Genomic DNA, 26,111 nt, shown 5'->3' on the forward strand with positions numbered 1-26,111 from the left:
TTTATTCCTAGTAAAAATTCCCTGTTTTAGGTCAGTTAGGATCACCACTTTATTTTAAGAATGTGAAAAGTCAGAATAAAAGTAGAGAGAGAGTGATTTATTTCAGCTTTTATTTCTTTTATCACATTCGTAGTTGGTCAGAAGTTTACATACAGTCAATTAGTATTTGATAGCATTGCCTCTGTAGCTCAGCTGGTAGAGCACGGCGCTTGTAACGCCAAGGTAGTGGGTTCGATCCCCCGGGACTACCACGTACACAAAAATTTATGCAGCATGACTGTAAGTCGCGCTTTGGATAAAAGTCGGCTAAAATGGATAGTTATTATTATTATTATAAATTGTTTAACTTGGGTCGAACGTTTCGGTAGCCTTCCACAAGCTTCCCACAATAAGTTGGGTGAATTTTGGCCCATTCCTCCTGACAGAGCTGGTGTAACTGAGTCAGGTTTGTCCTTGCTCGCACTTTTTCAGTTCTGCCCACACATTTTCTATAGGATTGAGGTCAGGGCTTTGTGCTGGCCACTCCAATACCTTGACTTTGTTGTCCTTAAGCCATTTTGCCACAACTTTGGAAGTATGCTTGGGGTCATTGTCCATTTGGAAGACCCATTTGTGACCAAGCTTTTAACTTCCCTGACTGATGTCTTGAGATGTTGCTTCAATATATCCACATCATTTTCCTTCCCTCATGATGCCATCTATTTTGTGAAGTGCACCAGTCCCTCCTGCAGCAAAACACCCTAACAGCATGATGCTGCCACCCCTGTGCTTCACGGTTGGGATGGTGTTCTTTGGCTTGCAAGCCCCCCTTTCCTCCAAACATAACGATGGTCATTATGGCCAAACAGTTATATTTTTGTTTCATCAGACCAGAGGACGTTTCTCCAAAAGTAAGATCTTTGTCCCCACTGTGCAGTTGCAAACTGTAATCTGGCTTTTATGGCGGTTTTGGAGCAGTGGCTTCTTCCCTTGCTGAGCGGCCTTTCAGGTTATGGTTCGATATAGGACTCGTTTTACTGTGGATATAGATACTTTTGTACCTATTTCCTCCAGCATCTTCACAAGGTCCTTTGCTGTTGTTCTGCGATTGATTTGCACTTTCCGCACCAAAGTACATTCATCTCTAGGAGACAGAATGCGTATCCTTTCTGAGAGCGGTATGACGGCTGCGTGGTCCCATGGTGTTTATACAGTGAGGGAAAAAAGTATTTGATCCCCCTGCTGATTTGTACGTTTGCCCACTGACAAAGACATGATCAGTCTATCATTTTAATGGTAGGTTTAATTGAACAGTGAGAGACAGTATAACAACAAAAGAATCCAGAAAAAACGGATGTCAAAAATGTTATAAATTGATTTGCTTTTAATGAGGTGGGAAATAAGTATTTGACCCCTCTGCAAAACATAACTTAGTACTTCGGTGGCAAAACCCTTGTTGGCAATCACAGAGGTCAGACGTTTCTTGTAGTTGGCCACCAGGTTTGCACACATCTCAGGAGGGATTTTTGTCCCACTCCTCTTTGCAGATCTTCTCCAAGTCATTGTGTTTCGAGGCTGACGTTTGGCAACTCGAACCTTCAGCTCCCTCCACAGATTTTCTATGGGATTAAGGGTCTGGAGACTGGCTAGGCCACTCCAGGACCTTAATGTGCTTCTTCTTGAGCCACTCCTTTGTTGCCTTGGCCGTGTGTTTTGGGTCATTGTCATGATGGAATACCCATCCACGACTCATTTTCAATGCCCTGGCTGAGGGAAGGAGGTTCTCACTCAAGATTTGACGGAACATGGCCCCGTCCAAGTTGTCCCTGTCCCCTTAGCAGAAAAAACAACCCCAAAGCATAATGTTTCCATCTCCATGTTTGACGGTGGGGATGAGTGTTCTTGGGGTCATAGGCAGCATTCCTCCTCCTCCAAACACGGCGAGTTGAGTTGATGCCAAAGAGCTCCATTTTGGTCTCATCTGACCACAACACTTTCACCCAGTTCTCCCTCTGAATCATTCAGATGTTCATTGGCAAACATCAGACGGGCATGTATATGTGCTTTCTTGAGCAGGGGGACCTTGCCTGGCGCTGCAGATTTCGGTCCTTCACAGCTAGTGTGTTACCAATTGTTTTCTTGGTGACTATGCTCCCAGCTGCCTTGAGATCATTGACAAGATCCTCCTGTGTAGTTCTGGGCTGATTCACTCACTGTTCTCATGATCATTGCAACTCCAACGAAGTGGCCCCAGGCTCGAGGGGAGATTGATAATGTATTTTGTGTTTCTTCCATTTGCGAATAATCGCACCAACTGTTGTCACCTTCTCACCAAGCTGCTTGGCGATGGTCTTGTAGCCCATTCCAGCCTTGTGTAGGTCTAGGCAATCTTGTCCCTGACATCCTTGGAGAGCTCTTTGGTGCCATGGTGGAGAGTTTGGAATCTGATTGATTGCTTCTGTGGACAGGTGTCTTTTATACAGGTAAAGAAGCTGAGATTAGGAGCACATTATTTAAGAGTGTGCTCCTAATCTCAACTCATTACCTGTATAAAAGACACCTGAGAGCCAGAAATCTTTTCTGATTGAGAGGGGGGTCAAATACTTATTTCCCTCATTAAAATGCAAATCAATGTATAACATTTTTGACATGCGTTTTTCTGTATTTTGTTGTTGTTATTCTGTCTCTCACTGTTCAAATAAACCTACCATTAAAATTATAGACTGATCATTTCCTTGTCAGTGGGCAAACGTACAAAATCAGTAGGGGATCAAATACTTTTTTCCCTCACTGTACTTGCATACTATTGTTTGTACAGATGAATATGGTACCCTTCAGGCATTTGGAAATTGCTCCAAGGATGAACCAGACTTTTGGAGGTCTACCATTTATTTTCTGATGTCTTGGCTGATTTATTTAGATTTTCCCATGATGTCAAGCAAAGAGGCACTGAGTTTGAAGGTAGGCCTTGAAATACATCCACAGGTACACCTCCAATTGACTCAAATTATGTCAATTAGCCTATCAGAAGCTTCTAAAGTCATGGCATCATTCTCTGGAATTTTCCAAGCTGTTTAAAGGCACAGTCAACTTAGTGCATGTAAACTTCTGACCCACTGGAATTGTGATACAGTGAATTATAAGTGAAATAATCTGTCTGTAAACAATTGTTGGAAAAATTGTGTCGTGCATAAAGTAGATGTCCTAACCAACTTACCAAACTATACTTTGTTAACAAGAAATGTGTGGAGTGGTTGAAAAACAAGTTTTAATGATTCCATCCTAAGTGTATGTAAACTTCCGACTTCAACTGTATATACTGTATGTTTATGGTCTGTTTCTGTATGTCTTTATGTGCATGTGTTTGTATTGCATCTAATTGTGTGTGTGTGTGTGTGTGTGTGTTTCCCCACATGCCTCTAGTATGCCTGGGGAGAAGCCCTGTGGTCAAGGTGCCTGTTTTAACCCAACAACAGAGCGTTGCTGTGTGAACCCTACATCTCTCCAGGGGCAGCGTTACTCCCACCACCTGACCTGCTGTGAGGGAACACTCCAGCCACACCCCAGGTAAGACAGCACAAGATGTCCTACTAGTGTGTGTGTGTGTGGGAGGGAGGGGTTACGAACTGTGGAAAGTTTTTTCCCACTTTCTTGGACTGGGTATTTTTCTTTTTGTGTTCTTTATAAACACACAGACAGAGAAAGCACGTGATGGAGACTTTGGAAATGCATTCAATGAGACTTCCATATATAGTGTGTATCAATTTGTAAGTCGCTCTGGATAAGAGCGTCTGCTAAATGACTTAAATGTAAATGTGCAAAGCTATCATTGCAAAGGGTGGCTACTTTGAAGAATCTAAAATATATTTTGATTTGTTTAACACTTTTTTTTGTTACTACATGATTCCATGTGTTATTTCATAGTTGATGTCTTCACTATTATTCTACAATGTAGAAAATAGTAAAAATAAAGAAAAGCCCTTGAATGAGTAGATGTGTCCAAACTTGACTGGTACTCAAATCAAATCAAATTGTATTTGTCACATGCGCCAAATACAACAGTAGACCTTACAGTGAAAATGCTTACTTACAAGCCCTTAACCAACAATGCAGTTAAGAAAAACAAGTGTTAAGTAAACAATAGATAAGTAAAAAATTAAAGCAGTAAAATAACAGTAAAAATAACAGTAGCACGGCTGTATACAGGGGGTACCGGTACAGAGTCAATGTGCAGGGGCTCCGGTTAGAAGGAGGGAATATGTACATGTAGGTATAGTTAAAGTGACTATGCATAGATAATAAATAAAGAGTGGCAGCAGCTTGAAAGAGGAGGTGGGGGGGGACAATGCAAAATAGTCCGGGTAGCCATTTGAGTAGCTGTTCAGGAGTCTTATGGCTTGGGGGTAGAAGCTGTTAAGAAGCCTTTTGGACCTAGACTTGATGCTCGGTGCACGCTTGCCATGCGGGGTAGCAGAGAGAACAGTCTATGAATAGGGGTGGCTGACGTCTTTTACAATATTTAGGGCCTAACCTCTGACACCGCCTGGTATAGAGGTCCTGGATGGCAGGAAGCTTGGCCCCAGTGATGTACTGGGCCGTACGCACTACCCTCTGTAGTGCCTTGCAGGTCGGAGGTCGAGCAGTTGCCATCCCAGGCAGTGATGCAACCAGTCAGGATGCTCTCGATGGTGCAGCTGTATAACTTTTTGATGATCTGAGAACCCATGCCAAATCTTTTCAGTCTCCTGAGGGGGATAGGCTTTGTCATGCCCTCTTCACAACTGTTTTGGTGTGTTAGGACCATGATAGTTTGTTGGTGATGTGGACACCAAGGAATATGAAGCTCTCAACTTGCTCCACTACAGCCCCATCGATGAGAATGGGGGCATGCTCGGTCCTTCTTTTCCTGTAGTCCACAATCATCTCCTTTGTCTTGATCACGTTGAGGGAGAGGTTGTTATCCTGGCACCACACGGCCAGGCCTCTGACCTCCTCCCTATAGGCTGTCTCATCGTTGCTGGTGATCAGGCCTACCACTGTTGTGTCGTCTGCAAACTTAATGATGGTGTTGAGTCGTGCCTGGCCATGCAGTCATAGGTTGAACAGGGAGTACAGGACGGGACAGAGCACGCACCCCTAGAGGAGCCCCCGTGTTGAGGATCAGCATGGCAGATGTGTTGTTACCTACCCTTACCACCTGGGGGCGACCTGTCAGGAAGTTCAGGATCCAGTTGCAGAGGGAGGTGTTTAGTCCCAGGGTCCTTAGCTTAGTGATGAGCTTTGTTGGCACTATGGTGTTGAACGCTGAGCTGTAGTCAATGAATAGCATTCTCACGTAGGTGTTCCTTTTGTCCAGGTGGGAAAGGGCAGTGTGGAGTGCAATAGATATTGCACAATTTGTGGATCTGTTTGGGCTGTATGTAAATTCGTGGGTCTAAGGTTTCTGGGATAATGGTGTTGATGTGAGCCATGACCAGCCTTTCAGCACTTCATGGCTACAGACGTGAAGGCTACGGGTCTGTAGTCATTTAGGTAGGTTATCTTAGTGTTCTTGGGTACAGGGACTATGGTGGTCTGCTTGAAACATGTTGGTATTACAGACTGAGTCATGGACAGGTTGAAAATGTCAGTGAAGACACTTTTTTTTAAAGGGTAGATCAGCTTTAATACTGCAGATAGATTGTAACTTCCATCAATGTAATTGTCTGCATCACTTCCAATTCCCCATATGTTTTTTTTCTCGCACACATACATACATAACCGTTCAAAGGTTTGGGGTCACTTAGAAATGTCCTTGTTTTTGAAAGAAAAGCATTTTTTTCTGTCCATTAAAATAACATCAAATTGATCAGAAATACAGTGTAGACATTGTTAATGTTGTAAATTACTATTGTAGCTGGAAACGGCTGATTTTTAATGGAAGATCTACATAGGCGTACAGAGGCCCATTATCAGCAACCATCAGTTCTGTGTTCTAATGGCATGTTTCATTAAATAGTACCCGAAACACCAGTCTGAACTCAACAGTGAAGAGCGACTCCGGGTTGATGACCTTCTAGGCAGAGTTGCAAAGAAAAAGCCATATCAGACTGCCCATCTTAATATTTTCTTTTTATTGGCCAGTCTGAGATGTGGCTTTTCTTTGCGACTCTGAATAGAAGGTCAGCATCCCGGAGTTGCCTCTTCACTGCTGACGTTGAGACGATGTTTTGCGGGTACTATTTAATAAAGCTGCCAGTTGAGGACCTGTAAGGCGTCTGTTTCTCAAACTAGACACTAATGTATTTGTCCTCTTGCTCAGTTGTGCACCGGGGCCTCCCACTCCTCTTTCTATTCTGGTTTGAGCCAGTTTGCGCTGTTCTGTGAAGGGAGTAGTACACAGCGTTGTCCGAGATCTACAGTTTCTTAGAATAGCCTTCATTTCTTAGAACAAGAATAGACTGACGAGTTTCAGAAGAAAGTTATTTATTTCTGGCCATTTTGAGCCTTTAACAAACCCACAATTGCTGATGCTCCAGATACTCAACTAGTCTCAAGAAGGCCAGTTTTATTGCTTATTTAAATCAGCACAACCATTTTCAGCTGTGCTAACATAATTGCAAAAGGGTTTTCTAATGATCAATTAGACTTTTAAAATGATAAACTTGGATTAGCAAACACAACGTGCCATTGGAACACAGGACTGATGGTTCCTAATAATGGGCCTCTGTACGCCTATGTAGATATTCCATAAAAAAATCAGCCGTTTCCAGCTACAATAGCCATTTACAACATGAACAATGTCTACACTGTATTTCTGATCAATTTGATGTTATTTAAATGGACAAAAAATTTGCTTTTCTTTCGAAAACCAGGACTAAGTGACCCCAAACTTTTGAACGGTAGTGTGTTTATATATATACACTGCTCAAAAAAATAAAGGGAGCACTAAAATAACACATCCTAGATCTGAATGAATGAAATAATCTTATTAAATACTTTTTTCTTTACATAGTTGAATGTGCTGACAACAAAATCACACAAAAATGATCAATGGAAATCAAATCTATCAACCCATGGAGGTCTGGATTTGGAGTCACCCTCAAAATTAAAGTGGAATACCACACTACAGGTTGATCCAACTTTGATTTAATGTCCTTAAAACAAGTCAAAATGAAGCTCAGTAGTGTGTGTGGCCTCCACGTGCCTGTATGACCTCCCTACAACGCCTGGGAAAGCTCCTGATGAGGTGGCAGATGATCTCCTGAGGATCTCCTCCAGACCTGGACTAAAGCATTCGCCAACTCCTGGACAGTCTGTGGTGCAACGTGGCGTTGGTGGATGGAGCGAGACATGATGTCCCAGATGTGCTCAATTGGATTCAGGTCTGGGGAACGGGCGGTCCATAGCATCAATGCCTTCCTCTTGCAGGAACTGCTGACACACTCCAGCCACATGAGGTCTAGCATTGTCTTGCATTAGGAGGAACCCAGGGCCAACCGCACCAGCATATGGTCTTACAAGGGGTCTGAGGATCTCATCTTGGTACCTAATGGCAGTCAGGCTACCTCTGGCGAGAACATGGAGGGTTGCGCGGCCCCCAAAGAAATGCCACCCCACACCATGACTGACCCACCGCCAAACCGAGTCATGCTGGAGGATGTTGCAGGCAGCAGAATGTTCTCCACGGCGTCTCCAGACTCTGTCATATCTGTCACGTGCTCAGGTGTGAACATGCTTTCATCTGTGAAGAGCACAGGGCGCCAGTGGCGAATTTGCCAATCTTGATGTTCTCTGGCAAATGCCAAACGTCCTGCACGGTGTTGGGCTGTATACCACCCTCATGGAGTCTGTTTCTGACCATTTGAGCAGACACATGCACATTTGTGGCCTCGCTGGATGTCATTTTGCAGGGCTCTGGCAGTCTCCTCCTGCTCCTCCCCTGCACAAAGGCGGAGGTAGCAGTCCTGCTGCTGGGTTGTTGCCCTCCTACGGCCTCCTCCACGTCTCCTGATGTACTGGCCTGTCTCCTGGTAGCGCCTCCATGCTCTGGACACTACGCTGACAGACACCGCAAACCTTCTTGCCACAGCTCGCATTTACATTTACGTCATTTAGCAGAGCGACTTACAAATTGGTGCACCTTATAGCCAGTGGGATAACCACTTTACAATGTTGTTGTTGTTGTTTTTTTTGGGGGGGGGGGGGGGTTGAAGGATTACTTTATCCTATCCCAGGTATTCCTTAAAGAGGTGGGGTTTCAAATGTCTCCGGAAGGTGGTGAGTGACTCCACTGTCCTGGCGTCGTGAGGGAGCTTGTTCCACCATTGGGGTGCCAGAGCAGCGAACAGTTTTGACTGGGCTGAGCGGAACTATGCTTCCGCCAGAGGAAGGGAGCCAGCAGGCCAGAGGTGGATGAACGCAATGCCCTCGTTTGGGTGTAGGGACTGATCAGAGCCTGAAGGTACGGAGGTGCCGTTCCTCACAGCTCCATAGGCAAGCACCATGGTCTTGTAACAGATGCGAGTTTCAACTGGAAGCCAGTGGACTGTGCGGAGGAGTGGGGTGACGTGAGAGAACTTGGGAAGGTTGAACACCAGACGGGCTGCGGCATTCTGGATGAGTTGTAGGGGTTTAATGGCACAGGCAGGGAGCCCAGCCAACAGCGAGTTGCAGTAATCCAGACGGGAGATGACAAGTGCCTGGATTAGGACCTGTGCCGCTTCCTGTGTAAGGCAGGGTCGTACTCTCCGAATGTTGTAGAGCATGAACCTACAGGATCGGGTCACCGTCTTGATGTTAGCGGAGAACGACAGGGTGTTGTCCAGGGTCACGCCAAGGCTCTTCGCACTCTGGGAGGAGGACACAATGGAGTTGTCAACCGTGATGGCAAGATCATGGAACAGGCAGTCCTTCCCCGGGAGGAAGAGCAGCTCCGTCTTGCCAAGGTTCAGCTTGAGGTGGTGATCCGTCATCCATACTGATATGTCTGCCAGACATGCAGAGATGCGATTCGCCACCTGGTTATCAGAAGGGGGAAAGGAGAAGATTAGTTGTGTGTCGTCAGCGTAGCAATGATAGGAGAGGCCATGTGAGGATATGACAGAGCCAAGTGACTTGGTGTATAGCGAGAATAGGAGAGGGCCTAGAACTGAGCCCTGGGGGACACCAGTGGTGAGAGCACGTGGTGCGGGAGACAGCTTCGCCACGCCACTTGGTAGGAGCGACCGGTCAGGTAGGGACGCAATCCAAGAGTGAGCCGCGCCGGGAGATGCCCAGCTCGGAGAGGGTGGAGAGGAGGATCTGATGGTTCACAGTATCAAAGGCAGCAGACAGGTCTAGAAGGACAAGAGCAGAGGAGAGAGAGTTAGCTTTAGCAGTGCGGAGAGCCTCCGTGACACAGAGAAGAGCAGTCTCAGTTGAATGACCAGTCTTGAAACCTGACTGGTTTGGATCAAGAAGGTCATTCTGAGAGAGATAGCAAGAGAGTTGGCTAAAGACGGCATGCTCAATAGTTTTGGAGAGAAAAGAAAGAAGGGATACTGGTCTGTAGTTGTTGACATCAGAGGGATCGAGTGTTGGTTTTTGAGAAGGGGTGCAACTCTCGCTCTCTTGAAGATGGAAGGGACATAGCCAGCGGTCAAGGATGAGTTGATCAGCGAGGTGAGGTAGGGGAGAAGGTCACCGGAGATGGTCTGGAGAAGAGAGGAGGGGATAGGGTCAAGCGGGCAGGTTGTTGGGCGGCCTGCAGTCACAAGTCGCAAGATTTTATCTGGAGAGAGAGGGGAGAAAGAAGTCAAAGCATAGGGTAGGGCAGTGTGAGCAGGACCAGCAGTGTCATTTGACTTAACAAACGAGGATCAGATGTCGTCAACCTTCTTTTCAAAGTGGTTGACGAAGTCATCCACAGAGAGGGAGGAGGGGAGGAAGGATTCAGCAGGGAGGAGAATGTGGCAAAGAGCTTCCTAGGGTTAGAGGCAGATGCTTGGAATTTAGCATGGTAGAAAGTGGCCTTAGCAGCAGAAACAGATGAAGAAAATGTAGAGAGGAGGGAGTGAAAAGATGCCAGGTCCGCAGGGAGTCTAGTTTTCTTCCATTTCCGCTCAGCTGCCCGGAGCTCTGTTCTGTGAGCTCGCAATGAGTCATCAAGCCACAGAGCTGGAGGGGAGGACCGAGCCGGCCGGGAGGATAGGGGACATAGAGAGTCAAAGGATGCAGTAAGGGAGGAGAGGAGGGTTGAGGAGGCAGAATCAGGAGATTGGAGGGAGAAGGATTGAGCAGAGGGAAGAGATGATAGGATGAAAGAGGAGAGAGTAGCGGAGAGAGAGAGCGAAGGTTGCGACGGCGCATTACCATCTGTGTAGGGGCAGAGTGAGTATTGGAGGAGAGCGAGAGAGAAAAGGATACAAAGTAGGGTCGGAGACATGGAGGGGAGTTGCAGTGAGATTAGTAGAAGAACAGCATCTAGTAAAGATGAGGTCAAGCGTATTGCCTGCCATGTGAGTAGGGGGGGACGGTGAGAGGGTGAGGTCAAAAGAGGAGAGGAGTGGAAAGAAGGAGGCAGAGAGAAATGAGTCAAATGTAGACGTAGGGAGGTTGAAATCCCCCAGAACTGTGAGGGGTGAGCCATCCTCAGGAAAGGAACTTATCAAGGTGTCAAGCTCATTGATGAACTCTCCAAGGGAACCTGGAGGGCGATAGATGACAAGGATATTAAGCTTAAATGGGCTAGTGACTGTGACAGCATGGAATTCAAATGAGGAGATAGACAGATGGGTTAGGGGAAAAATTTAGAATGTCCACTTGGGAGAGATGAGGATTCCTGTGCCACCACCCCGCTGACCAGATGCTCTCGGGTATGCGAGAACACATGGTCAGATGAGGAGAGAGCAGTAGGAGTAGCAGTGTTTTCAGTGGTAATCCATGTTTCCGTCAGCGCCAAGAAGTCGAGGGACTGGAGGGTAGCATAGGCTGGGATGAACTCTGCCTTGTTGGCAGCAGAACGGCAGTTCCAGAGGCTGCCTGAGACCTGGAACTCCAGGTGGGTGGTGCGTGCAGGGACCACCAGGTTAGAGAGGCAGCAGCCACGCGGTGTGAGGCGTTTGTGTAGCCTGTGCGGAGAGGAGAGAACAGGGATAGGCAGAGGCATAGTTGACAGGCTGCAGCAAATGGCTACTATAATGCAGAGGAGATCGGAATGAAATGAACTAAACATCTGGGAAAGGAGAGAGTGGGGCCTCCCTCAGCACAACTCCCAAATATAACTCTCCCAACTTCCACCTCAGAAACTATAATTGTTGTATACAGCGGTTCAATGTTTCTAGGAATAGACTAACTCAGTTTATTCAGCTAGCTAACTAGGTGCAGTATTATTCCGTGAAAAACGTCCGGGCATCAAGTCATATGACGCCACAGCCAGCTAGCATGCCGGACTCCAGCAACATGGTTTAGCGCCAATACTCGGCCACAACAAACCACCAGTGTATCAACACGCAAGCAGATCGTTCGTGTCCGTGTCTAACGTTGTGGGTTAGTCCCGACAGCTTGAGGGAGTCCGTCGTCAACTTATTCAGCCAGTTAGTTAGCTAGAATAGTTAGCAAACTAGCTAGCCATTGCTTTCAGACAAAGAAGAACCCCTCCTTTCACGGCACGAACACACAGAGAGAGCCAAACTAACGTTAACTAGTCACCCATGTCCCAAATTCCTTGAACGACTCGGGCTATCAATATGTAAAAAACTAAACACAAATGTAGGTTATGACTTACCCCTAGCAGCTACTGTTAGCTAGCCAAGTGCAAAGCTAGCCACTGAATTGACTCAGCCAGTTCGCATCTGTTCGCACGGTCGTTCCAGCTATTGTTTACTAGTAGCTATCCAGGTAGCAACAAGCTAGCTAATATTTCAAGCACAGTAGCCACTTGCTACCTAACGTTAACGGTTCAGACAATGAGGTTAGGAAACAGCTGAATGGTAGGCAATTATTGTATGTAATTATTGTAGGCAGCCAGCTGGCGTAATTACAGGCACTCTCAGGCGTGACATAACTATACCGTTGCTAATAGCTACTCGCCAGCTAGTCCCGGTGGTGGGTTAGCTAGCTAGCTTCGTGCTACGCTGGGCACAGCCGAATACAATACTAACCTACAATAATTACATACAACAACCCACAATAACTACCTACAATACCTAACTACAATCTAAATACATAGTTTAAGGCTTACTCGACAAAGCCCAAGCTATGTGTAAAGCCAAGCTTACCCGACGCCAAGCTTACCCGACGACCTCCTCCTTCGACGCACACACAGATGGGCTGTGTACAGGTGCATTGGTGTGCCATCCTGGATGAGCTGCACTACCTGAGCCACTTGTGTGGGTTGTAGACTCCGTCTCATGCTACCACTAGAGTGAAAGCACCGCCAGCATTCAAAAGTGACCAAAACATCAGCCAGGAAGCATAGGAACTGAGAAGTGGTCTGTGGTCACCACCTGCAAAACCAGTCCTTTATTGGGGGTGTCTTGCTAATTGCCTATAATTTCCACCTGTTGTCTATTCCATTTGCACAACAGCATGTGAAATGTATTGTCAATCAGTCTTGCTTCCTAAGTGGACAGTTTGATTTCACAGAAGTGTGATTGACTTGGAGTTACATTGTGTTGTTTAAGTGTTCCCTTTATTTTTTTGAGCAGTATATATATATATATATATATATATATATATATATATATATATACACACACACATACATATATACACACACACACACACACACACACACACACATACATACATACATACATACATACATACATACATACATACATCCATCCTTTAAAAAAATATTTACTTTCCAACCCCACCACCCCTTCCCTAATTGGAGTAAACTAGTAAACAACAATGCTTAGGCCTCTACTTCCAGCTTATACATACTATATACAGTTTATGGACACAGTCAATTTTACAATAATTCTATTTGTTTGTTTTTACTCCTGAACTTCCTCTATTCTCAACCTCTCCAATCATTTACATGATACCCATCCGGCGGTTTGCTTCAATATGCCATATCTTTCTAACTGTGCCCTTTCACAAAAACACTCAACCTATAATATATAGACTTATTATGGACACAGCATGCCCTACATTAGTTATCTTGCTGTTATTAGTTGTTGTTAGTGGTTATTAGTCCCATCCTTCAGCTCCATTCAACACCTCCCATCTATCTCTTAACACCATCCATAGTGGATTTCTATTTGCCATATATTTTTCAACTGTACTGTGATGTTTCACAAAAGTTCAGAACCCTTCTATTGTCATTGTTTCTACAGATTGTAAATTGAAAATGAACATTTTTGCTAAAAGTATTATTATATTATTGATAGATTGACTATGACTTTTCAGATCACCCAGTAGTGCTATCTGCAGGGTTAGCTCAAGGTAAAATTGCAATCCTTCAGCCATTCCTGGACCTGTGACCAAAAACAAGCCATAAATGTCTCTTCGCAGCAAAATCTGCAGAGCTGGGAAGATTGAATCCCCCACATAAATAATTATATTGGTAGCAAGAATTTTGTATAATAATTTCAATTGAAAAATGTTACGTTTTGAATCCGGTGTCGTTTTGTGTATCGGTTCATAAACACTATGCCATGGAATGAGTACGTAGAAAATATCTTTCCAACTATTTTGCAATCTATATGGGACGGCTATCAATTTTCTTTAACCACTTATGTCCTTTAATGCAGGGCCGACAGACAAGTTCCTTACTTTTACCCCCTTCCACTTTCCTCTTCCATTTTTGCAGTAATGCTGCAATTATTTGGTTTCAATTTTGGGTAGAGCAGACATTTCCATATGTTTTTGTTAGCTGCATGTGCGACATAACTCCACCAGTCCTACCTATGATATCATTTATGAAGATTATAAATTTTTTAAACATTTCAATTTTTTAATGGTTTTTTATCAATTAGTATATTTGAGTTTAACCACAATATTTGTTGCATTATTTGTTCTGTCGTTTCTGGAGGATTAAATTGAAATTGCAACCAACTTTCTATGGCTTGTTTTAGAAATAGTGATATTTGGGAGATTATTTCCTTTTCAAATAACTGAAAGTGAGAGGTTGTAATCTGAATAAAGGGGGTGAGTCAATCTTCCTAATTTGCTAGAGAACCAGTTCGGATTGAAGTATAACTTCTGTATGACTGAAGCTTTTAGTGATAGGTCTAATGCTTTAATAATTAATCATTTCTGTCCTCCGAATTCATATTAATTATATAAATAGGCCCATTTAATTTTGTCTGGCTTGCCGTTCCAAAGAAAACTGATTTTTTTCTTCTTCATATTATTTAAAAAACTGTTCGCTAGGCGTAGGCAAGACTATAAGCAAATAGGTAAACTGGGATAATACTAAAGAGTTAAATCAGGGTGATTTTTCCACAAATAGACAGGTATTTACATTTCCATGGTAGCAAGAACTTATTTATTTTTGCTAACTTACTATTAACATTTTTGGAGTGAGATCATTTATTTCATTTGGGATATGTATTCCGAGTATATCCACATCACCATCAGACCATTTTATTGGTAAACTACATGGTAATGTAAAAATTGTATTTTTTTTTATGATCCAATACGTAATATAGTACATTTATCATAATATGGTTGTAATCCAGAGGTTAGAAAATGTATCTACATCCACTGTGAGGCTGTGGAGGGATTCAAGTTGTGGACTTAAAAGAAAATATGAATCATCAGTGTACAATGACACCTTTGTTTTTAAACCCTTGATTTCTAATCCCTTGATATTATTGTTGGATCTGATTTTAATAGCTAACATTTCGATGGCCATAATAAATAGATATGCCGATATTGGACAACCTTGTTTTAGTCCTCTTGACAGTTTAAAACTTTCAGAGAAATAGCCATTATTTACTATTTTACACCTAGGGTTACTATACATGGCGGCAGGTAGCTTAGTGGTTAAGAGCGTTGTGCCAGTAACCGAAAAGGTCGCTGGTTCTAATCCCCGAGCCGACTAGGTGAAAAATCTGTCGATGTGCCCTTGAGCAAGGCACTTAACCCTAATTGCTCCTGTAAGTCGCTCTGGATAAGAGCGTCTGCTAAATGACCAATTATTTATATATATTATTTATTTAACCCATTTTATAAGAGATTCTCCTAAATTGAAATGCTCCAGGCATTTATATATAAAGTCCAGTAGTACTTTATCAAATGCCTTTTCAAAGTCTGCTTTGAATAGCAGGCCTGGTTTCCCAGGTTTTTCATGGTGTTCTATTGTTTCCAGTACTTGCCTTATATTATCTCCAATGTATCGTCTATGTAAAAAACCTGTTTGATTAGAATATTTCTATGCGCTATACATTTTGCTAGAATTTTTGCATCACAACACTGAAGTGTAAGGGGCCTCCAATTTTTTTTTAATGGACTGGATCTTTTTATTTCCCACTTGTATCCTGTTTCAGTAATAACGAAATCAGACCTTCTTCTTGAGTGTCTGATAATCTACCATTTACATAGGAGTGGTTAAAACATGCTAATAACGGTCTGCTTAGTATATCAAAAAAGGTTTGGTATACCTCGACTGGTATGCCATCCAACCCTGGAGTTTTCCCGGACCTAAAGTCTTTAATTGCATCCAGAAGTTCCTCCTCTGTAATTTCACCTTCACATGAGTCTTTCTGTATGGCTGTTGATTTTACATTATCAATAGAAAAAAAATCCCTACAATTAGCTTCAGTTAGAGGAGATGGAGGCAACTGAAATGAAAACATATGCTTTGCTTCCTCCTTCAAAATATCATTTGGTGAATCATTGGTGACTCCGTCATTTGTAACCAGTTTCAGTAAATTATTTTTAGTAGCATTTCTATGTTGAAGATAAAAACATTATTTGGTGCATTTTTCCCCATATTCCATCCAGTTTGCTTTATTTTAATATATTACACTTGATCTTTCTTGAATAAGTTTCTCCATTTATTTTTGTTTTTCCTCTAATTTATTCTGAGCCTCTATGTTACAGTTTTTATTGCTATCTATCTGTTCTGTTAGACGTTCTATTTCCTTTGTTAGGATGGACTCTTTTGACCTAAATTGCTTTTGTTTTTGAGATGAGTACTGAATTGCATGGCCTCTAAAGGCACATTTAAAAGTGTCCCATACAATAAGGGCATTTGCTGTACCTATGTTATGTCAGAAAAAATCAGTTATAAATTCCTCTGTCCTAGTTTAAAACAAGTTTACATTTTAGTCATTTAGCAGACGCTATTATCCAGAGCGATGAGTGCATACATTTTTCATACTGGCCCCCAGTGGGAATCGAACCCACAACCCTGGTGTTGCAAGCACCATGCTCTACCAACTGAGCTACAGGAGACTTTATCATCCAATAGGCTTTGATTACATTTCCAATATCCTCGCCCACGTGGAAATTCAGTAATAGTAATGTATATGCCAATTATATCATGGTCCGACCGCATTCTGTCCCCTATCAACACTAACTTTTGATGCCAACGAGAATGACATAAGAAAGAACTCAAGACGACTAGCTTGTTTGAGTCTCCGCCATGTATAACTCACTAGGTCAGGATATTTAAGCCTCCATATATCTACTAATTCTAATGTATCCATGACATTCATGATTTCCTTAAGAGCATGAGGGTGATAGTTTGTAGTGTGATTTCCTTTATGTTCCATTGAGCTATTTAAAACAGTATTATAATCTCCCACCATAATAATATAGTCTTGTATTGCTTGCAGGGTTGATAATTTATTATATATATTGTCAAAGAAGTGTGGACGTCATCTAGAATTGTTTAATGAGTTTCCTGTAAACAATAGACATTATATTCCTTCTCTTTGAGCCATGTAAATATTGTTAATTATTTTGTTATTATCTGCTAAGCCATTACAATTATAACTGGCTATACTTATTTCAACACTTACCAAAATGAGATACAGATTTCAAATCTATTTATCATAATATATGTTTGTAAATGTACCAATAAAAAATACCATAGTGATTGAGTGTCCATATAGCTGTACCATGATATTGCATTGCTACTAAGTAACCCTCCAATTTTTCTCCACTATTCCCCCCGCTAAAGCCCCTCCCCATCCCAAATTGGATTGTCATCCCAGTGATCGGCATACCACCCCCGTCCCCACGGATCACAGGGCCTCCCCGAGAGGCCAGGACCCATCCTTCGAAAACAGCACAGTGCCACCCACAAAACAGAAGCAGGTCAACCGCCAAAATAATTTCCAATGCTCTCACCTCAATATATATATATATATATATATATATATATATATATATATATATAGCTATTAAAAATACATATCTATTCAAATATCTTGCATATCTTTTTTAAATTTCCATCATTATCAATTAATATGCGTAATAATGTCGGCAGTTCATGCGAAGTATTGTTACCTATAACCCGGATTGCCATTGTATTACATTACATTTTTGTCAAACAATTCTTATTTTAGCAAACAATTATTGTGGTTCATCCTATATTCTCCCTAACATCCTTACCCCCTTGCAACATATGTGGGATACACACACACACACACACACACACACACACACACACACACACACACACACACACACACACACACACACAAACCCCTTTCCCCCACAATCAACCATAAGCTCAACGGTTGTTACATCCCAGAGCCCAACTCAAGAAAGGACCTGTTTTACGAATGCATATACAGCAAAAATTGGCAAAAATTGGATATTTGATTAACCTATGTTAAGTCCTAGGTGATGGAGATCAGATCCACCCTCTTCCCCTGAGACACAAACACTCTGGTCCCCCATTGTAACCATTTTTTCCCAAGCATCTCCTAGCAGTCAGACCTTTGATTATTTTGTGCCATCAGGGCCACAATAATATGCCCCCTCTCTGATTGTCCGAGTGTGACCCCCTCCCCATGGGTTACTGCAGCCAGTGTTGCCAGCACTGCCACTACCTGGGTGGTGGTACCCCACCGGAATCCCCACCGTCTAGTTACAAGGTCATCAAGGTTCTCATTAGCAGCTTTGAGAATTTCCTTGTATATTATGCTCTCCCATCAGGGGGCTCTGGCTTTGTTGGACCAACCCTGCCAGGCAGGCTCAGAATCTTGAGGGGGTGGTGCTGCTCTAGTAGGTCTCTGACCGCATTTATCTTTCTGTTTTGACTGCATATAGGTAACTTACAGCAGGGCCATAAAACAGATGGGGACTTCTCTTTGGTGTATGGGTTGTTCAGGTGGTTGTCTTGGATATAGGGTTGGGGACAGTTCCATCATGATAGGACAATAAAAGAATAGATTAGATGTATACTTTATTTTAAAATGTATATCCCTCATCTGCAGAAAATCTAATTTAATCTATTTTCCTTGAAGATTGGGTACAGAACTTTGCGCCGTTCTGCAATCTGCCTTGGGAACTGATCATTCATGCCTATTTTTGTGCCAGCAAGTATTTTACCTAGGCTTTTAACCATTACTTTATCCTTAAAGAAAGCAAATTTGGTGACAATTGGATGCTCATATCTCTGTCCTCTTTGTCCGAAACGGTGTACACGTTCGAGTTGGATTTTATCGATAGCATCGAGTGGGATTTGAAGTGCTGTAAGAAAGAAGTCCTTCACAATTGTTTTTCGGTAACCTCTCCTTTTTATTGGATACCCGTAAGTACTAGATTTTCTCTCATCGATCTAGTCTGTATGTTTAGTAAGGCTTCTCTCAGAAAGTTCTTCTCCCGTTTAAGTTCCTTAACATCCGTTTCTATCTTAGTGACTGTCCCTTTCAACTTTTTTGTATCTTTCTCCATTATCGCAGCTTTATCGTCACTCAACTCTTTTACATCCTTACTGACCAACTCTAGTATGACCAGTTTGTTATTTATCGACTTCAACAGATCGCTTTCCACACTTACCAGTCCCAGTGGTGAAAAGCATAAATAATCTGTATCCGTCAAGGAGTCGTGTTTTCTCTTGGAGATTGATTCTCCTCGTTTACCCTCTGTCATGTTTGAGTGTTGCTTGTTGTTGTAATATTTGTCCATACATTTCTCTAGCCTTATGATTTGTTTTGTGTTATTATCCAGATTGAATGATATTACCCACGAGTATATGAAGCACTAATATTTAGTCTAACTTACTGATATTGAATATTACGTTTTTACCTAGAGGTGATTCGCACCACTGTGCGTTCAATACGCCATCTTGTCACGTCACGGCTGAAGTCCCTGAATGCTGGTCCAGGGTCAGTGAAGACTTTTGCCAGTGGGTCAGCGAATGCTCGGAGTACACATCCAGGTAATCGTTCTGGCCCTGCGACCTTGTGAATGTTGACCTGTTTCAAAGGTCTTACGCACGTCGGCTACGGAGAGCGTGATCACAAAGTCGTCCGGAACAGCTGATGCTCTCATGCATGCTACTGTGTATATATGTCCATAATGCACCAAATACAGTATGTAGGTGAAAGAGCAGTCCGTTTTCTAACAGATGACCAGTTTTGTTCAGCAGTCATTGCACTGTATTGTATAGATGCTGATTTTACCGTATGTACAGTATATGCTGCCAGGTTCGACAGATGATTTACCATTCTTGATCTGATCATCACCACCATCACCGTCCTCCTTCCTTCCCATCTCTCTAACCAGGTCTCCACGATGGTGCTAGCTGTGGCCCTCAGGTTTACAATCCAGACATCAAGATCTGCTGTGCCGGGCAGCTGTCCAATAGGGCGCTTGGAAAAAACCTGGTGAGTCCATTAGCCCACAGAGCTTAGGCCTACAGCTTAGCTCATTGAACCTCCTCCGTTACATTAAAATGAGTTCTCATCTCAGTCAAATTGAAGTAAAACATTTAAATCATCCATCTGCTTGTTGAGTAATTGTTGGTCAAAGCATAAAGACAATGCTATACACTACAGGGATGTATCTGTGTATTTGTACATTTTTAAATGGTCAAAATAACTAAAAGCGGCATTGTAAGACAAGGCTGAAACTATATGTTTTCCACAGACCCATTTCAGTTCCCTCAGAAAGTTGACAGGGCCCCATTGGCAGTGGGTCTCCTATGCTCAAAGCCAATGTTCTAGACTGCTGCTTGATCTAAAAGTGTATCAGGGAGAAATTCTGCCAGTAACAATGACTATGTTTAGTGGTGTTTGCTTTATTTGGGCTATATGCTGTACACTGTCAGTTTCGGCTGCACAGTTAGTTCTGTAAGCCCCACCCGGCAACCTGTTAGAGTAGAGCGGCTTTTCTTCTGTGTGAGTGTGTGTCAGACGACGGATAACGAGAGCTCTCTTTGGGTCTCTTTTCTATCGCTTGGCACTCTGTCGGTAGAGGATGTGTGCAAAGGTCCCCTGGTAAGAAAGATAGTCAGACATCCTTTTCTAGCAAGTGGACTTTTATGATTGTGTGTGAATTTAGGGTATGAACATGCTACGGTGTGTGTGCATGAAATTGTCAGTATTCATGTCTGTATGTGTGTCTGTTATTCATGTTGGGTGTGTGTTGATACCCTGCTGACTGGTGTCTCTCTCTCCCAGTGCTGCGGTAAAACTCCCTATGGTGTAGTGGACCGAGGGGTGCTGTGCTGTAACCAGACCTTGCACCGTGGGGTGGAGGATGGGCACCGGTGCTCCCCAGGTGGCCACTTGTATCTGCCATCCCGTGAAATGGTGTGTGGGTCACGTGTTCATCTCGATGATCCAGACAAACACTGCTGTGGAGAGGAGACATACGACCCTCAGAATGAAATCTGCTGCAACGGACTCAAGTGAGTTGCTCTGTAGAGTGGAAACTGTTAAGGTTGTACAGATGTAGGATCTTAATTTGAGCCAGTTTGCTACAGCAGGAAAATAATCCTGCAGCAACAGGAAATGTGAATTACTGTATTATGTGGATTATAAATAATGGACATTTTTGTAAGGGTTGATACATTTTTCATAAGGGAGAATCCAGTCAGAAATTTCAAAGTGGAAATTTTAAACCTAAAATACACTGCAAGTTTTACATTTCCTGCATTGCAGGAATATTATCCTGCAACAGGGTGATCAAATTAAGATCCTAAATCTGTTGTTGAACCTAGCCAGGTGTCACGATCGTCTAACATAGAGGACCAATGCGCAGCGTTGAAGGTGAACATATTTTATTACTCTAAATGATCACACGATCAAAAACACAAACGAAAACGTGACGTCTACGGTTTCACACAAACCGAAATGAACAAGAAACCACAAACACAACGTGAAAGACAGATAGTTAAATATGGCTCCCAATCAGAGACAACGAGCCAACAGCTGACACTCGTTACCTCTGATTGGGAGTCACTCAAACAAAGAAATACAATAACCTAGAACCCACAACAAAACATAGAAACTAACACCCTGGCTCAACATACGAGAGTCCCCCGAGCCAGGGCGTGACAGTACCCCCCCCTAAAGGCGCGGACTCCGACCGCGCCAACGAAACACAACAGGGGAGGGACCGGGTGGGCACTCCGCCTAGGCGGCGGATCCGGCCCAGTGGAACAGGCACGTGCCGTGCCGGACCGACGACGCACACCACTGGCTTGGTGTGGGGAACAGGCACGGGCCGTGCTGCACTGACGACGCACACCACTGGCTTGGTGTGGGGAGCAGGAGCGGGCCGGACAGGGCTGACGAACCGCCCCACAGATTTGGTGCTGGGAGCAGGAATGGGCCGGACCGGGCTGGCGACGCGCACCACAGACCTGGTGCGGAGAGCAGGAACGGGCCGAGCCGGGCTGACGAGACGCACCACAGACTTGACGCGGGGAGCAGGAATGGGCCGGACCGGGCTGGCGACGCGCACCACAGACCTGGTGCGGAGAGCAGGAACGGGCAGAGCCGGGCTGACGAGACGCACCACAGGCTTGATGCGGGGAGCAGGAATGGGCCGGACTGGGCTGGCGACGCGCACCACAGACCTGGTGCGGGGAGCAGGAACGGGCAGAGCCGGGCTGACGAGACGCACCACAGACTTGATGCGGGGAGCAGGAATGGGCCGGACTGGGCTGGCGACGCGCACCGCAGGTTCGGGTGCGGGGAGCAGGAATAGACCGGACCGTACTGGGGACACACACCACTGGCTCTACACCGGGATCTGGAACGGGCCGGACCGGACTGGCAACACACGCCAGTACCTCTCGCCGTGCCTCCACACCTTCCATCCCCTCTTCTACCAGTGGCCCCCGTAACCCGGCGGCCTTCTCCGGCAACCCACTGGACCGCTCTATCGCGGCCTCCTGCTGGTCCGCCGTCGTGAGCCCCCCCCTAAAAATTTTCGGGGCGTCTCTCCTACCCGTGGACCACGTCTCCATATCCCTCGCCAGCTTCTCGCCCTTCTGCCATAATGTCAAGCCCTTGTCTTCCTCCCTCGGCTTGACCCAGTCCAGGAGGCGAAGGAGATCTGTGAGGGATCTCCCTGGCGATGGCTCCTGAACACGCTGCTTGGTCCCATCTTGGTGGTTTCTTCTGTCACGATCGTCTAACATAGAGGACCAATGCGCAGCGTTGAAGGTGAACATATTTTATTACTCTAAATGATCACACGATCAAAAACACAAACGAAAACGTGACGTCTACGGTTTCACACAAACCGAAATGAACAAGAAACCACAAACACAACGTGAAAGACAGATAGTTAAATATGGCTCCCAATCAGAGACAACGAGCCAACAGCTGACACTCGTTACCTCTGATTGGGAGTCACTCAAACAAAGAAATACAATAACCTAGAACCCACAACAAAACATAGAAACTAACACCCTGGCTCAACATACGAGAGTCCCCCGAGCCAGGGCGTGACACCAGGTAGTTTATCCCAAAGACATGGGATCCTTACCGTCTTCAAGCACAGTTCATAGTGCCTAAAGGCTAACGATTAGCAGGCTGTATCCAGCCTCCCTCGCTGCTGTATCCAGCCTCCCTGTCTACATATTGATGCAATGTCTTGAAATGTATGTGTGTGCGTGCAGGTGTGTGCACTCATGCATGCGTGTTTGCACTATAACAAACTGAGAAATTATTTTCCCACTGTCTTAGCCTGGGTCAGCATCTTTGTACTGTATGTGTCTGTCTGAGAGACGTGGATGCAAGTGGGATAGAAAAATATCCCAACATTCCCACTACCTCAGATGTGAGACAATTCTGTGGGAGGCCACGGGTCAATGGAATGCACCATGTCTCTAGAGAGACAAACAGACAGAGTATGTTAGCCTATCTGACATCTTTGAAAAGGGTGTCTTCCACTGCAGCTGACGGTCTAAAGTTCTCCTGCTGTATAGTCTTGTGTGACTTGTGCTTGACCTCAGTGTTTAGGAGGAAGTTAAGGAGGAATCAGATTGATTCTTGTTTGGGATTTTATGAATGTTACTAAAGTATTTTCAAAGTAAATGTTGTTCATTATTGACTGAAATCTGTTTATGGGAATACAGAAAAATTTACCATATCTGAGGGCATACCTGCCACAGACGGGAAAGAAAAAAGCACTTGAATCTACTTATGTGTTTTGGCAGCGGATTCACATGCTGATCTAAATTCTAGAGACCATGTGGAAACATGTGGTTGAACACATCATTAACAAACAATTCTCCATTCTTCAAACTGTGGGTTGTAACCCCTAGTGCTGTTCCCAGGAAGTTGCATGGCAGTCTGAATTTACACCGATGCCATTACTCAATACTTTGGCCATGAAACAAGTGTGACGTCCGTGAAAACAGTGCTGTTGTGAGTGACGCACTTGAATCAATTTTCGTTTTGACCCTGTGACTGAATCCTAAATCACTCCCTTCCCCTCGCCGACCACTTTGTGCATTCACACGCGTCTCCTCCATATGCACAAGTGTCTCAAAGCTGAGGGAGTGAACATTATTGAGGGTGTAGGGGATAATTAGACCCTCCGATAACCATTTAGACTGTTTTGGAGTTTGCACAATTTCATACAAACGAATGAAAAGGCGTTTCTAATTATGAGCCACGTGTATTTTGTTTGTCTCTGATTTTGAGGTATGACGCATAACAAAATAAATACATCCAAAAATAAATATTTAATTGTTACTTAGGTTTATATATTGTAAAACACATTTTCATGATTGTTTTATTATTTCAAATGTGGAACAGGAATTGCATCATTCAAGTAATGAGTATGTTCTGAAGCTGATGGGACAATGGAGAGCCCTCCAAGAAGGTTGGTAGGGGCAAGGGGCTGTTTTGGGATTCACTGAATGATGTACAGCGGCTTCAAGACACTGACCTAAAGTAAATGTTTGAATACACTGCCCTTATAAAAAAATAGGATATAAAAAAATTGATTTTGCTGATGGTTTCTCTTAATGTTCAGTTGCGGCGTGTGGTTAAAAATCACTGGGGAAGCCAATACTAGAAAAAAATGACATATACATCCTATGTGTTGTGATAATTTCGTTGTTTGCTCTATAACCTGTTAGTTCACATGCCTTGTGACCGAGATTTACAGTTGAAGTCGGAAGTTTACATACACCTTAACCAAATACATTTAAACTCAGTTTTTCACAATTCCTGTAATTTAATCCTAGTAAAAATCCCCTGTCTTAGGTCAGTTAGGATCACCACTTTATTTTAAGAATGTGAAATGTCAGAATAATAGTAGAGAGAGTGATTTATTTCAGCATTTATTTCTTTCATCACATTCCCAGTGGGTCAGAAGTTTACATACACTCAATTAGTATTTGGTAGCATTGCCTTTAAATTGTTTAACTAGCGTCAAATGTTTCGGGTAGCCTTCCACAAGCTTCCCACAATAAGTTGGGTAAATTTTGTCCCATTCCTCCTGACAGAGCTGGTGTAACTGAGTCAGGTTTGTAGGCCTCCTTGCTCACACACGCTTTTTCAGTTCTGCCCACAAATGTGCTATAGGATTGAGGTCAGGGCTTTGTGATGGCCACTCCAATACCTTGACTTTGTTGTCCTTAAGCCATTTTGCCATAACTTTGGAAGTATGCTTGGGGTCATTGTCCATTTGGAAGACCCATTTGCGACCAAGCTTTAACTTCATGACTGATGTCTTGAGATGTTGCTTCAATATATCCACATAATTTTCCTTCCTCATGATGCCTTCTATTTTGTGAAGTGCACCGGTCCCTCCTGCAGCAAAGCACCCCCACAGCATGATGCTACTACCTCCAAACATATCGATGGTCATTATGGTCAAACAGTTCTATTTTTGTTTCATCAGACCAGAGGACATTTCTCCAAAAAGTACGATCTTTGTCCCCATGTGCAGTTGCAAACTGTAGTCTGGCTTTCTTATGGTGGTTTTGGAGCAGTGGCTTCTTCCTTGCTGAGCGGCCTTTCAGGTTATGTCGATACAGGACTCGTTTTACTGTGGATATAGATACTTTTGTACGTGTTTCCTCCAGCATCTTCACAAGGTCCTTTGCTGTTGTTCTGGGATTGATTTGTACTTTTTGCACCAAAGTACATTCATCTCTAGGAGACAGAAAGTGTCTCCTTCCTGAGCGGTATGACGGCTGCGTGGTCCCATGGTGTTTATACTTGCGTACTATTGTTTGTACAGATGAATGTGGTACTTTCATGGTCAAGCAAGTTAATGTTTCTGACATTTTCCGACTACTAAACAGTTATTGATTTAGAACCACAGAGAGTTACCGCAAGTCGCAAAGAAAACGGGAGCCGTTTCCATTCTTCCAGCACCATTTCAGCATCATCATATCACCTATGCTTAGTCTAATGCAGTGACATATAAAATATAACAAAAACAATTGAGTCCAATCAACATAAGCTAAATATGATGTGGCTGTCCATGGTTCTGATGTGTGTGTGTGCATGCGCACAAGTAGAAAAAAATATGTTGACTCACCCTACTTGTAGAGAAACACCATTGCCATCTTCCTCTCTTTCATGGTATATGACTGTCATAGAGTACACTATTTTTTGTTGTCCTAGGCTACCTGGCTAAAATGCATGCTTGCTAGCCTAACTTCATTTCATGGGCAACGTTTGCTAGTTAACATTAGCCATCTAGCTACATATTGAACTTCTATCCTCTCAGTCAAGGTGCACAATGTATGAATTTATGGTTGAATCAGAATCACGGTTATA

General features: G+C 43.7%; 1 protein-coding gene across 1 annotated transcript in view; it reads left to right on the forward strand.

The window, feature by feature from the left end:
- The first annotated feature begins 20,543 nt into the window (after positions 1 to 20,543).
- Positions 20,544 to 26,111, forward strand: part of LOC121568446 — a 47,726-nt gene continuing 42,158 nt past the window's right edge. The window contains exon 1 of the mRNA XM_045220929.1: positions 20,544 to 20,764. Coding sequence (XP_045076864.1) covers positions 20,664 to 20,764 — 101 coding nt within the window. The 5' untranslated portion in view covers positions 20,544 to 20,663. The remainder of the gene's footprint in view (positions 20,765 to 26,111) is intronic.

The sequence above is a fragment of the Coregonus clupeaformis genome, chromosome 6 (genome assembly GCF_020615455.1).
Source record: "Coregonus clupeaformis isolate EN_2021a chromosome 6, ASM2061545v1, whole genome shotgun sequence".
NCBI classification, from domain to species: Eukaryota; Metazoa; Chordata; class Actinopteri; order Salmoniformes; family Salmonidae; genus Coregonus; species Coregonus clupeaformis.